This window comes from Mastomys coucha, unplaced genomic scaffold (genome assembly GCF_008632895.1).
Source record: "Mastomys coucha isolate ucsf_1 unplaced genomic scaffold, UCSF_Mcou_1 pScaffold21, whole genome shotgun sequence".
Lineage (NCBI taxonomy): Eukaryota > Metazoa > Chordata > Mammalia > Rodentia > Muridae > Mastomys > Mastomys coucha.
This window is the reverse complement of record NW_022196904.1, coordinates 55,113,260-55,126,866: the sequence shown is the minus strand read 5'-3', so window position 1 is coordinate 55,126,866 and position 13,607 is coordinate 55,113,260. Positions and strand designations below refer to the sequence as shown.

General features: G+C 42.8%; 1 protein-coding gene across 2 annotated transcripts in view; it reads left to right on the top strand.

The window, feature by feature from the left end:
• The window catches only part of Fam189a1 (family with sequence similarity 189 member A1), a 421,960-nt gene that overhangs the window by 178,312 nt on the left and 230,041 nt on the right, over positions 1-13,607 (top strand). The window contains exons 1-2 of one of the 2 annotated variants that reach the window (XM_031386885.1): positions 7,145-7,216; positions 8,101-8,157. In XM_031386885.1, coding sequence (XP_031242745.1) covers positions 7,184-7,216; positions 8,101-8,157 — 90 coding nt within the window. In that variant the 5' untranslated portion in view covers positions 7,145-7,183. Of the gene's footprint in view, positions 1-7,144; positions 7,217-8,100; positions 8,158-13,607 lie in introns of those variants that run through there. The other variant, XM_031386884.1, reaches the window with a different exon arrangement.

The following is a 13,607-nucleotide window of genomic DNA, read 5'->3' as shown; positions in this document are numbered from 1 at the left end:
GTTCAGTGAGTTGTATAGGTCCACGCTTATGCCCTTTGTCAGAACTTCACCAAAATATTTGCCACTTGGTGATATTTATATTGCTGTTCTAACTTTTGAAACTTTGAGGCATTTGAAGCAGGGTGGCTGGTTAGAGGTTTATTCTCTGTTCAAAATGAACATTCTCTATTTGAAGTTCAGCTATTTTTTTTCTATTAAATTGTTCATTTTTCTTATTAATGTATACAAACTCCTTATAAATTAAGAAAATCAATATTTTCTATTCCATCCATTATTAATTTATTTTTTCCAATTAAAGTTGTTTGAGGATTTCATATTCTTTTAAAATTACAAATTTGCCTTTTGGCTTTTGTCATAAATAATACTATACTTAAATATCACCCCAAAACTCTGTGGGTTGTTCTCCCCTGGGTCTGAAGGTCAGTGTGGACAGCTCCACTTTGCTCTAGGCTTCTGCTAGGGTCTAAACCATAGAACAGTTCTAGGACTCAGGCTTGAAGGGACTGCAGACATATGTGTGAGGAGGAGCCCAGAAGGCATGGATGATGAGTCTCCAGGCCTTAGGAGTGACAGTGTGGTCCTGCTTCCACCTGGCATGGTCAGGCAAGTCTTTAGCCAAGCCCAGTCCTGAGATGGAGACAGGCACTCCACCCACTGACACATCAGAGCACAGACTTAGATTGTCAAGAATGACAGGTCGCAGCATTTAGTCAACCACACTAGTATGTAAAAACCACCAGCATTTAGTCACCCGTACTAGTGTGCAAAGAACCATTCACCACAAACTTGAAAAGTTTCAACACATCTGTTTTTTTTGTGTGTTAAGACTCCTAGTGCTGTGTTATGTTTAAGGCTGACTTTAAGAACATTTTAAAATTTCTCTCCTATTTTCTTCTAGAACATTTGGGTTTTTGTTCTTTGATTCTGCTACAGTTTGTTCTCATAAAAAGATTAAAATGGAGATTCAGTTTTGTTGCTTTCCAAGAGAATAGCTAAGCTGGTTCACTTTGTATTGCATGGATCAGTTTATCTCTTAGAATTGCACAGCATATGTACATTACTTAATCCCCTCTACCTTAAAAAGGAATATTTTGCCCCATCTAGTAATAATAAAACCTCCTGTGCCCTCTCAGACAGCAGTTCTCTACCCTCCTAATGATGCGACCCTTTAATACAGTTCCTCATGTTGTGGTGATCCCCAACCATAACATTGTTTTGATGCTACTTCATAGCTATAATTTTGCTACTGTTATGAATTTTGCTGCATTTTCTAATGGTCTTAAGCATCACCTGTGAAGGCTTATTTGAACCCCACATCGGGGTCACAACCCACAGGTTGAGAACCAGCACTCTAAGCTTTTTTTGACACTGCTTTTTTACTCCTATCCGGTCTAGTGGTTCTAGGCCATTCTACCCCTTTGCTTGCTGTTATAAATGGAGTTTTAAATTTCATTCCTTTTTCCTTTTCTGCTTGCACACGTACATCCTCACATCTTTCCGTGGCAAAACAGGGACAGAAAGTTAACCACGGTGCTGCCCCATCCTTCTGCGTATGGACACACACACCTTTGAGGATGGTCATGGCAGAGTTACAATGTAAATTCATGGCAGGTGTCTGGCATGGAGCCAGAGCTCCATAAATGTAACTACTGACATCATATTTCAGCACACTAATTTTTGTAGCAGGTAGTATACTGAGTCAATCCTGCTGCCTGCCTGCCTCCTCTCCCCTCTCTCATAATTCCTATAGACTTTTCAGTAAGCCTTGCTTTATCTAACGCGAATAGTCTTGCCCCTTCTTTCCAGTCCTCACAGGGTTCTTTTTTCCACGGAGCATATCAGTTCTCTGCCTCGAGTTGTTGTTTCCATGTGTCTAAATTCCACAGGTCTAGTGGCTCAGAACACCACAAAGTTAGTATTTCTGCATTTCCACAGGTCGGGAGTCTGGGAACTTTGGGTCCGGTTTCCTGTATGGGTCTGAATGCGCTCCAGATTCCTTTGCAGATGTCAGCCTGAGAAGTTCAAACATAAGCTAGCACAGGAATAGAAAACAGAACAGTGAATTTGAACAGAAGAATAGGATGCCTTGGTAAAAGTGTTGGGAATTTAGATTCATTAGTACCTTTAAAAGAAAAGAACATGGGGGTTCATATCAGGAGTGTAAAGATGCTTCAGGGAAGGGAAATATATTAATGTTCATGAACAAATATGGTTATTCAGTGGATGCAATAAAACAGTTGATAAAACTTAATGTTAAAGATGTAGATATCTTACTCTTAAAATTCTTCCGAACATATTAGTGTAGCCTGCAGAACTATGTGATGGCCTAGAACATCCTGCCACAATATGTACACATTTACTTGACCCTTGACCCTGCATGTTGGCAGGGCTGTGGTTGAGATGGAATCCTCCCGTGAGTGACACTCTGACAAAGAGGAAGGATTTTATCATGTACAGTCACAAGCTCCTGACCCATGGGGACACATTGTGGGAAGTGTGTTAGCAATCCCCCTGTTGAGGGAAGATCATGGAGGGTGCTTACAAACCTATTTGCAGCCAGTTAGCCATTCCATGTGGCTACTCTTTGTTTCTTTCATCTGCTTTTATGTGTGTGGGGGGAGGGGAAGGACGGGGAAAGGGGAAGGAAGGGGAGAGAGAGAGAGAGAGAGAGAGAGAGAGAGAGAGAGAGAGAGAGAGAGAGAGAGAGAATGAACTGCTGAGAATCTCAAAAAACAAAACAAAGCAAAACCAAAAGTACAAAATATTACACTCCTACCAATAACATTCTAGAATCTGGAGCACCTGCTATCATATATGTGGTCTCTCATTGGCAGAACTGTGTTTTAGGTCTTAGATTAGTTTGATGGAGCAAGGAGTGGTTATCCTATTGGGTCTAGCCTGCTGAAAACCTTAGGGATCCCTCTGGGTTTAACTGCTGACCCTAAGGAAACATATAGCCAGGTTGGGATGTGTCTAAGAGCTAAGAGAAGACAGAAAGACGAGGCCCACATCATGTTACCTCCAAAATGAATCTAACCAACAGCTCTGGGAAGTGGCTCTCTATGTAGGATGATAATTCTGGCTTTCCCAGGATTTTGCTACATTAATACTTTACTTAATTAATACTTTTGTTAATGTACAGCTTCTTCCTGAGCTATCTTCTTGTTTCCTACAGAACCCCAATCTTCTTGAATGACAGTGTCCTTTGCTGTATAAAAGCTTTTTGGTTTCATGAAGTCCCATTTATAACTGTTGGTCTTAGTGCCTGTGCTATTGCATCCTGTTCAGAAAGACTGTTTCTGTGCTGATGGGCTCAAACCTATTCCCATTTTCTCTTCTGTCAGATTTAGGGTACCAGGTCTACATTGGAGTTGACAAGTGATAAATATGGGCCTATTTTTATTCTTATATAAGCAGCCATCCAAGTTTGACTATCAGCATTTGTTGATAGTGTTATCTTTTCTCTGGTGTGTTTTTTGGCTTCTTTGTCAAATTTCAGGTGTTCATAGTGTATGGATTTAGGTGTTTTTTTTTTTTCAGTTCAACCTCAATGATCAACAGTCTATTTTCATGCCAATATAATTCTGGTTTTATAACTTTATCTCTGAGTATAAGTTAAAACCAGGAATGGTGATGCTTCTAGCTATTCTTTTATTATTCAGTATTGTTTTAGATAACCTGTGTTTGTGTGTGTGTGTGTGTTTTGTTCTATATGAAACTGGAGATTTCTTTTTCATTTTCTATGAAGAACTGTGTTGGGATTTTGATGGACATTGCATTGAATTCGTAAATTGCTTTGTAGTCGACCATTTTTACTATATTAATCCTACCAACTCATGAGCATGGGAGGTCTTTCTATCTTCTGGTGTCTTCTTCAATTTCTTCTATGTTTTGAAGTTTTTATTTTACAAGCCTCTCACTTGTTTAGTTAGAATTATCCCAAGCTTTTTTTTTTTTTTGAGGCTATTGTGAATGGGATCATTTCCCCGATTTCTTTCTCAGTGTGTTTGTTGTACATTCAATTGCTATTTATGTATCCCACTACTTTGCTGAATGTATTTTCTAACTTATAAATTTCCTCTTGGATCTTTAGGGTCTTCTATGTATAAAACTATAGCAGCTGCAAATAAGGTGCGCCTTGATTGCCCTCAGCTGCTTTATTGGTCTAGCTAAGCCTTAAGGTGCTGTATTGAACAGAGTTCTCTTTTTTTTTCCAATTGTTGGCCAAGGGGGTACCAGACACCCCTTAAAACATTACAAACTGTTATCAGTGCTTGCTACAGGTTCATGGTCTTCTTGATGGTGCCAGGCATGGGTTCTATCTTGTGAAGTAGGCTTTAAATCTAGTTGTTTTTTTTTTTTTTTTTAAAGTAGTTGCTTCTTTCCATAGCCTTTGTGCAGCTGTTGAACCAGTGGGCATGTCACACTAGGTCAGCTGTTATTGCAGCTTCAAGATTCACAGCTGGCTGAGACTGATGATGATATATTCTCCTCCTGTAGCACCTTCTAGCACAGCGTAAGCGAGCCAATGGGGATGAAGCTTCCAGTAGAGTACCAGCTAGATTTCTCCATGTTTTATAACTCAAGTGTATGGTTTCTTTACCAATAGGGTCTTGCTATATAGGTCAGTTCCAATATAGGTCAGTTCTATAGGGTAACCAAGAGCACCTATGGTAACTCCTTAGTACTCTTTCCATTCTGTTCAATACAGTGCTTTATATCGTATCTAGGGCAATAATACAACTGAGGGCAATCAAGAGGATCCTTATTTGCTGGTGGACCCTAGGGGGCAACCTATTACTGTTATGTCAAATGAACCTAGCAATGAAATGACTCCTAGTGACATATTGCTATACTCATAGATCAGTCCATTGCCAGTCCTCACCAGAGAAGCTTCTTCTTTCAGTAGATGGCAATTAACATGGGAAGCCACTATGTAAAGAGGATAAAAGACATTAGAATGCTCAACCCTAACTACAAGTCTAGGTTACTCCTTTCCTCTCGAGGCTCAGTGATCTTTGCTGAAGATGGGACAGAACGATTCTTAGAGCTAGAGGTAATGGTTGACATCAAGGAATTAGTGTTTTCCAAACATAAGAGGGTGGATGAACATATAAGCTCATAGAGATTTTGACAGCATGCATAATGTGACAGTAAGTTTAAGCCAGACAAAATCTCTTCATAGAATCTGTCCCTTAGCTAAGGAGTTATTGGCATTTGATAGCTGCTGGATAAGAAAATGTCAGATTTCTTCAACTGGTGTGACACCTTGTACATCAACCACATTCCAGGGCAGGCCTATTGCCCTGGGGTAGTTGGGCAACACAAACTGGACTTCAATTTTTTTTAAGAGAGAGAGGTTAGAGAGTCTTTAAGGAGTTGAGAGAAGGGTGTGTGTGTGTGTGTGTGTGTGTGTGTGTGTGTGTAATGTATATTATATAATTGGGGAGATAGATATTGTACAGAAAACTCAATGAATACATTTTTTTTTGTTTTTTTTTTCTTTTGTTTTTTAAGACAGGGTTTCTCTGTGTAACTCTGGCTGTCCTGGAACTCACTCTGTAGATCAGGTTGGCCTTGAACTCAGAAATCTGCCTGCCTCTGCCTCCCAAGTGCTAAGATCAAAAGTGTGCACCATCACCGCCTGGCATGAATAAATTTTTAAAGAACTTACCATATAGCTTTAAGTAAGAGTAAGAGAGACAGCTGTCATGGCCAGGATGGTGAGGGAGGCGGGGGAGAAGGAGCCTTCAGAGAAATGCCCTAAACAAAGGAGATTATCTGTCTTTTTTATCCTTTTAAGGGTAACAAGAAATTCTATACCATATAATGTAACCTGGGATAGCCTGTGTGACAATGAGCATGGAGGAACCAGGTAGCAGGTTGGACAACAATTAGAGGCTGTAAAGCCCTAGCACAGATAGCCTTTGAACTCAGTTTCAAAGAGTTGGGAAGGGGACACAGCCTGATTCCTGTTTCTGTGAGATCTGCTCCCTTAGAGTGACAGGACCCCTGATAGCACATTAAGGTCTTTCTTTGGGAAATTATGAGTATGTTAGAATGGTACAGCCCGCATGAGGACATGGTGTGGAGGAAGATGGGGCCACAGGCTGAAAGGAGCCTGTAATGAGCGGGGATGTTGAGGACTGAGTTCAAGAGAAGCCATGGGCAGGGCTGACATGATGGTGAGTTTGTTTCCTGGTGCTAGAGAAGAATGAAAGACTACAGCTCGATAAGCCTTGTCCTGTGGCTGGAGGCCAGACAAGGAGAGGAACACAGATAAGAAAGTGAAGCTGGGGAGATAGGAGGGTCTCTCCCTCTGTGAAACTACCCAGGAATGGCTCGAGACGGAGCTTCAGTCTGCAGTGCTGTGGCTGTTACAGCTCACTAGACATCATTCAGCCCAGGCAGATCACTCACTCCATTTCTGCAGCAGCTTCCTTCTCTAGGCATGGAGCGAACACGGCTTCTTGGCAGTAAGCTGACTTTGCAATAGCTGTCGGGCACACCTGCCATGTGTTTGGGGGAAGTAATTGAATTGGCTCTCATCTTCCCTCTAGAAGGACGTGTTTTGCTGCTTAAAACATTGCCTCGTCATTTGCCTTTGAATCAGATCTGATGATCTGAACAAAATTCTTGATTGTAGGCATCAAAAGAACATTCTAGCACTAAGAAGACAAGATCTACAGAGCTAGCGTATTCCAGGCCTCTCTGGCCAGCCGTGATACCGTCAATGGAAAACACTTTTGGCTCTAACAGGGCCATTGCTACCTGACAGTCTATTGCTCGCTTCATCACATCTATAACAGGAACTTCTGACTCAATTCTAATTTTAATCTGTGGCGTCTCCTAGGTTGGGTAGGGAAGTGGGAAAGAGTGACTTGGTATCCTTATAACTATGTCCTTGAAAGGTAAAGGTTTCCCTCTCTGGCAGCTGTGTCCCGCCTCTTCTATTTTCTTTGCCTTTTCTTCCACGGCTATTTAATTATATGTTACTCTTCTCTGACCTTCAGCAGTTTTTCCGTATTCTTGGCAAATTGTGGACTTTGAGTAACAAAATCGGTCAATTAAATGGGTCAGCAGTTTCATGGCATGGTAATTTCACAGCTAGCTTGACTTACAACACTTTTTCCTCACAGACATGATAGAAAATAAACCTACAGAACTACTGAGTCGCCGGAACATGCCACCCCTCCTCCCTGGAAGCTGGACTTGGGTAAAAATTAGCTCAGACTACAAACCAATAGTCAAGAAGCAGAGGCTCTGAAATCCTTTTGAACTGTGCTCTGAAGGATGGTCCTCACTCCCTTGGGTCACGAATGAACAGGGGCAGGTGTCCCTAGAAAGGAAGCATCCCCTCACCGGAGCTTGAAAATCCTTCTCTGATCAGTTCTGGCATGGCCCTTGCTGCCCTTAGAACTGAGCCAGTGTTTCTACACGGGGAGGTAGGAAGCCTGCTGCTTCTGTGAAGCATGGGGAGAGAGTAGGTCGACATTGTAGAGTCCAGTACCCCACTCTAGGTAGAGTAACGTATGCAGTGATTTGGATCTTAAATGTACCCTAGAGGCCAATGTGTTGAAGTCTTGGTTGGTGCGATTGGAAAATGGTATCTGTGAAAGGTCACCTGGGAGGCCCTCAGGGGGTTGGACACGTTCCTTTTTTTTTTTGTTTTTGTTTTTGTTTTTCGAGACAGAGTTTCTCTGTGTAGCCCTGGCTGTCCTGGAACTCACTCACTCTGTAGACCAGGCTGGCCTAAAACTCAGAAATCCACCTGCCTCTGCCTTACAAGTACTGGGATTAAAGGCGTGTGCCACCACTACTGCCCGGCTGGGACACAGTTCTTGAAGGGGATTGTGGGCCTCCTCTTTTCCTGCCTGGACAGAAGGGAAGGGATCTTCTTGGTTGGTAGTCCTGTGATGGACTGTGTAAAATAGCTCCTTGTAGCATTAGGTGACCTCTCTGTGACCTTGATTCTAGATGTTGGATGGGGAGTAGCTTTGTCTCTTGTATAGATTTTACATGCCCTTTTCTGGGCGGAAGAGGTTGAAGTAGATCTGAAAGATTTCCAAGTGTCTCACCTCCCTCTACTCTCTTTTCTAGGTGCTGCTGTCTGGACTCATTGGTGTTGTCTCCTGGAAGAGGCCTCTCTCGCTTGTGGTAAGTGGCACCTGGAGCCCCAGGTCGTCTTGGACAGTGCTTTACCTGCAGAGCACTAAAAGAGGCAGAGGCAGTAGCAGACAGCATTCAACTATTGGCAGGAGGTGGGGGGCATAATGTCTGCTGTGTGCTGGTGGGCTGACTCTCAAGAACTGTTGCACATTAGCATATTGTACTTCCCAGCATGCCCCTTGAGTGAATTCCTAAGACCATCCTCTTACATCCTTTATGTTTGCTTTGCTTTCATGATATCCCTTGAGGACATATAAAAAACAAAGACATTTTGAAAGTCTGGATGCTGATGCTTTTTCCAGACACTAAGATCCATCTGTATGTGTGCAAATACTTATGTAGAAGCATAGAACAACACACATGCTGCCAGAGTTCAAGACGTGTCAGGTTTGGCGTGTGTGAGTGTGTGTGTGTGTGTGTGGGGGGGTTGGAGGTAGAAGCCAAGTGTATGACTCTATGGATCTTTGAAAGAATTAGACTCAGATGCCCAGAGGTCAGAGAGTTAGAAGCCAAGGGCCTCCCCAGAATTAGAGAGAGAATATCATGAAGACATTGTTGGAGAACTAAGGGTGGAGGATAACTATCAGTACTGATTGGAGGTGTGTGTGTGTGTGTGTGTGTGTGGTGTGTGTGTGTGTGTGTGTGTGTGTGTGTATGTGTGTGTGTATGTACTTTATAAATTGCATGGGTAAAGATTCTTTCTTGAGGAGAATAATTACTGAGCAGGGTATGGAAGCATGGACCACACCAGGGGTAGGGAAGGATGATGAATTTTCCCTCTGAGAAGTACCCCATGCATCTCTGTGTGTATTGATCTGTAGCTTGGTCTTCTCTGTGTGTGCATTAATATATTGATATGCCTGCGTCAGGACCAGAAGAACTTTGATGGGCACTGAACAAGGCAGTGTGGTTGTGTTCTCCTTTTGTATTAATCAATTATTTAAAATCTTGTTTTAAGTGATAGGACTTGGAGATACTGATTCGTTTTAAATGTTAATGGAAATAGGGGGAGAACAAATGTGTTTGTGGAAGATACTTCCTCCAGGAATGTGACTGATATCCTGAAACGGTGTCAGGGGAGATAGTGGCTTGGATTCCATTGAACCTCCTCTGGTATAGTTCGGTTTACAGGACAGATTGCCTTAGTATTTTTTTTAATCTAGAAAAATTCAAATGTGCAGAAAAGTGGAGGGGGGGCTGGCATAGTGAATCCTGTTGTACCGTCCACCCAGATTCAACAACAACAACAACAACAACAACAACAAACATCTGGTCTTTCTTGTTTCTTCTATGTCCTCTATATCCCAGCCCCCAGATCTTGGATTCATGACCTTATGGTAACTCCAGCATGCGGATCAAGAAGCTGGCTCTGTGCAGAATGGGTTGGCAGTACACACACTGGCTGGGGACCAGCCATAACTTCTGAGCTGTCCTTAGCAACACAGGGACAGTCTGTTCCTTTCCTCCTCAATACCCCAACAGGACAGGCAGATTAAGATCTATGATGCCTAACAAAAGGAAACTGTGTTCCTTTGGATGGATGTAGAAAGAGACAGCCTGCCACCCTCTTACTCCACTTCCTGTCCTAGCCCCAGGACGGAGATCCTCACATGGTGGCCAGGATTCAGGTGCCTGAGAAATGCTGTATGGATGTGGCTCAGATGTATCCTGGGAAAGCCGGAGGAAGAGTTTTTGGAGCATCATGCAAAGAGGGAACGGCAGCAGCTGGACCTGCTGAGGCAATGTTCCAAATGCTTGTTCCCAAGTCCTGCTGGGTGATTGGTGTAGGACCAGCTGCTCTCTGGACAGTGCTCACATTCACCTTGCCTTGATTGATCTCCTCCCAGGCCCCAGCTGGAGGATGAAGGGCTTCACTAGGGAAATGCTTAGCCACTGTGTCAAACCTCAGATTTTTAGTGGCTCAATGCTGTACACATTTACTCCCCTTGGCTCTCCAGTGCAGACACTGCCCTCAGCAGACACTTTTTTCTCAGAAGGTTTCAGAGATTGCGGGTCTTAACATTTGCCCCCCCCCCATTCCCTATGCCTGTGGAGTCTCTGGAATAAGAGATGGGGATGAGTCTCCTTGGCCTAACAGTGATGGACGTCATGTGTACCTCTCCTAGTAAGAACTTGTCACCAGGTTACTCTTGCTCCATAGGAGGCTTGCAGATGCTGCCTGTCTGGACAGACATTTCTCAGAGGCAGCTGCACATTGTGGAGGGAGGGAAGCTTTAATGGGTAGTTAGTTGTCTCTTCCATAGGAATGCTCTTTTGTCTGTGCATAATCTGTGGGTACAAAGATCAAACTCTACGAACCTACTTATCTGTGTGTCAGTCAGGGATCACCAGAAAACACAGCAAACAGGATGTAGCTAGCTAATATCTGCCTGCTCCTCTATTAGGGTGTTTACTTTATAGAATCTCATGGAATTGTTAACAAGGTGAAAATCTACAGCCTCAGCCTACAGGCTAGAGCCTCAGGAGAGAATGAGTGTCCCTTGAGTCTGGAGGCCCAGTCCCTTTTCTCTAGAAACAGTCATCCTTTCTTTTTATAGGGCCTTCATCTGTTTAGCTGAGCCCCCACCACCACATTAGGCAAGGCATCTGCTTTGTTCAAAGATTATTGACTTAAATGTTCATTTCATCTTAAAAAATCATCATAGCAGCATCCAAAGTAGTGTCCCACCATGTATCTGTCTGGGAATTATGTGCTTGCCACATTGACACATGAAAGTAGCTGTCACCCAGGATTCTTAGGTGAATGGCCTCAAATGATCTATCTATAGAAATTCCCGTGAGATACTATGGGTAATGATGGTGGCCATTGGTCAAGTGTGATGTACACACTTCTGATATATAGGCAAGAGTCAGTTTTGTATTTTGGAAGGGAAGAGGCAACTTCCAGGCTTTAACAAAACTATCTTATACTTGAACCCAAGGCCTTGACTCCAAAGTCCTCCCTTTTCCCACTCAACCTACTACGGGCCTCATAGACATTCCCTCTGCCTGCTGGCTCTCCTTTAACTGCACGTCCTTTGACTTGCACATCGTCTCTCACACTGTCACACTCAGCCCAGATTCTGAGGAGCCATCCTCACACCCCTTTCCTCTCAATCTTTGTCTTTCCTACTCATCCCCAGGGTCTCATTTTTACTGCTTCAGTATTTGTTCAGTTGGCCTTCTCATTCCCAGTGAGATCACTGGCCTTTCTTATCCTTTGTGGCGACCACCACAGTGAGTTGACTTCTGTGAAGGGAAGAAGCCCTCATGGTGGTTAGAAAGAAGCAATGTAAGATGCCTGTAGGAGACCCTGCTGATGGTAGGGATGGATGCCCCCGGAGACTCTCACACATGAGCTGTTTACTAGCTGGGCAGTGTCTGTCCCTTTGCATGGTTCTGAGCCTCTCCATGAACTGTGGTTTGAGCCGCAGAGCCAAGACATCTAACACAAAGCTGGTGACACAGTGAAGGAAGAAGGCTCTGTTAGGGAGGAGAGGGAGGGACAGCAGGCATCTGGCCAGCACTTGGGGAAGAAGACTTTGTGAGCATGATTTGAGAGAGATCAGAAGGAAAATACTGTGTGTGTGCATGTGCGTACACGCGTGTGCATGTGTGTGTGATTGTGTGTATGTTTGTGTGTGCATCCATGTGTGTGTGTTTGTGTGTGTGCATGTGCACGTGTGTGTGCATGCACGTGTTCTGTGGGCTGTGAGGTATGGTACTATGTGAGAGCCTTTTCAGATGCTGACAGCCAGTGAGGTCAGTTGACAAGGGTTTTTCCTACTTGGTGTCATTTGTCATATGAAGAATCTCCTGTGATTGAGGGACTTGTTCTCTTTGTAGTAAACCAATGCCAAGTTAGTACCCAGACCACACAGATCTAATTAGAGGACTTGTCAAAAGACTCAGAGAAGCACCCTGTGACATTCGTGATACTAATGACAACAATCTCGTGTAATCACAGATACATAATTAAAAGAACATATGTAAACTAGCAATGAGTTGAAACCTGCCTCCCGATCTTATTTGTAATAATAATATTGAGGCTATTACATGAAAAATATTAAATTTTAAAAATATAACAAACCCTTCATTTTCCTCCCCACAGGATTGCACTATTTTTATACATAACAAATGATAGATTATCTCATGTATTGCAAATAATCATGAATCTATTTTAAAGAATCCTGGCCTGTAGTGATACAATACCATAGAGATTTAGGGGTTCCCTTTTGTGATGGGAATCTGGCTTTTTGGCTAGATCCGCTGTGATTGCTGTTTCTTATTTTCATGAGACTTTCATTGTTTGTGGGACTTCTTAGTAAATGAATGCCTTTCAGTTTTAAATGAGTAATATTGTGTAATGCTGTTGTCTTTTAATTTTTAATGACACATCTTTTGTCCTTATCTATCTCTATCTCTTTCTATCATCTGTCTATCCATCTATCCATCCATCTATCTGTATGTATGTATGTATGTACGTATGTATGTATGTATGTGCCTGTGCATGTACCGGTGCACGTGCATGTGTCAGGCCATGCGTGAGGAGGTCAGAAGCACCTGTAGGAGTCAGTTCTCTCCCCCACCATGTGTGCCTTGTAGATCAAACTGAGGGCCTCAGGCTTGGCAGCATATGCCTTCCCTTGCTGAGCCGCCTCTCCAGCCTTGTTAGTTTTTTTATTTTTTTTTAATTATTACTCTTTTATTCTTGTAAAATCTGTGTTGTTCCCCCCCCCCCCATTTATAAGGCAAAATTTTATATACCCCATGCTATCTATGTAGTCACTGTCCCAGCAGTTTTTGAATGATAGGGTTTCCTCCTCTGGGTGAAGAGTTCCCCCCTCCCACTGCTGGATGTGAGCCTCTTTATTGATACCTGTGCTGCTAAATGAACCTGTCAGTCTCTCCGGAAGCCAGTGTCATCCGTGTTAATAAGACACCATTTCTAACAAGTCATGGTTTTGTTTTATGAATAATCTTCTTGGCTACGTCTGTGGATTTTTCTCCTTAATAAAATTTAGAATAAATGTATAAAGTTCCCTAATGACTGTGCCTTTATTTTCACTGTGAGTGGATTGATTTTGTCAACGAATTTCTGGACAAATGATAACTATAATACTGAGAGACATTATCTGTTATAATTCCCTAAAAAGCTATTAATATGTTGACCTCAGATCTGGTGTCACACTCAGCAGAGACTTAGACTTTTCTGATTATTTGTTTATTAGACAATTGAAAACACATTTTTGCAGGACTGGAGAGATGGCTCAGTGGTTAAGAGCACTGACTGCTCTTCCAAAGGTCCTGAGTTCAAATCCCAGCAACCACATGGTGATTCATAGCCATCTGTAATGAGATCTGATGCCCTCTTCTGGAGTATCTGAAGACAGCCACAGTGTACTCACATATAATAAATAGATAAATCTTAAAAAAAA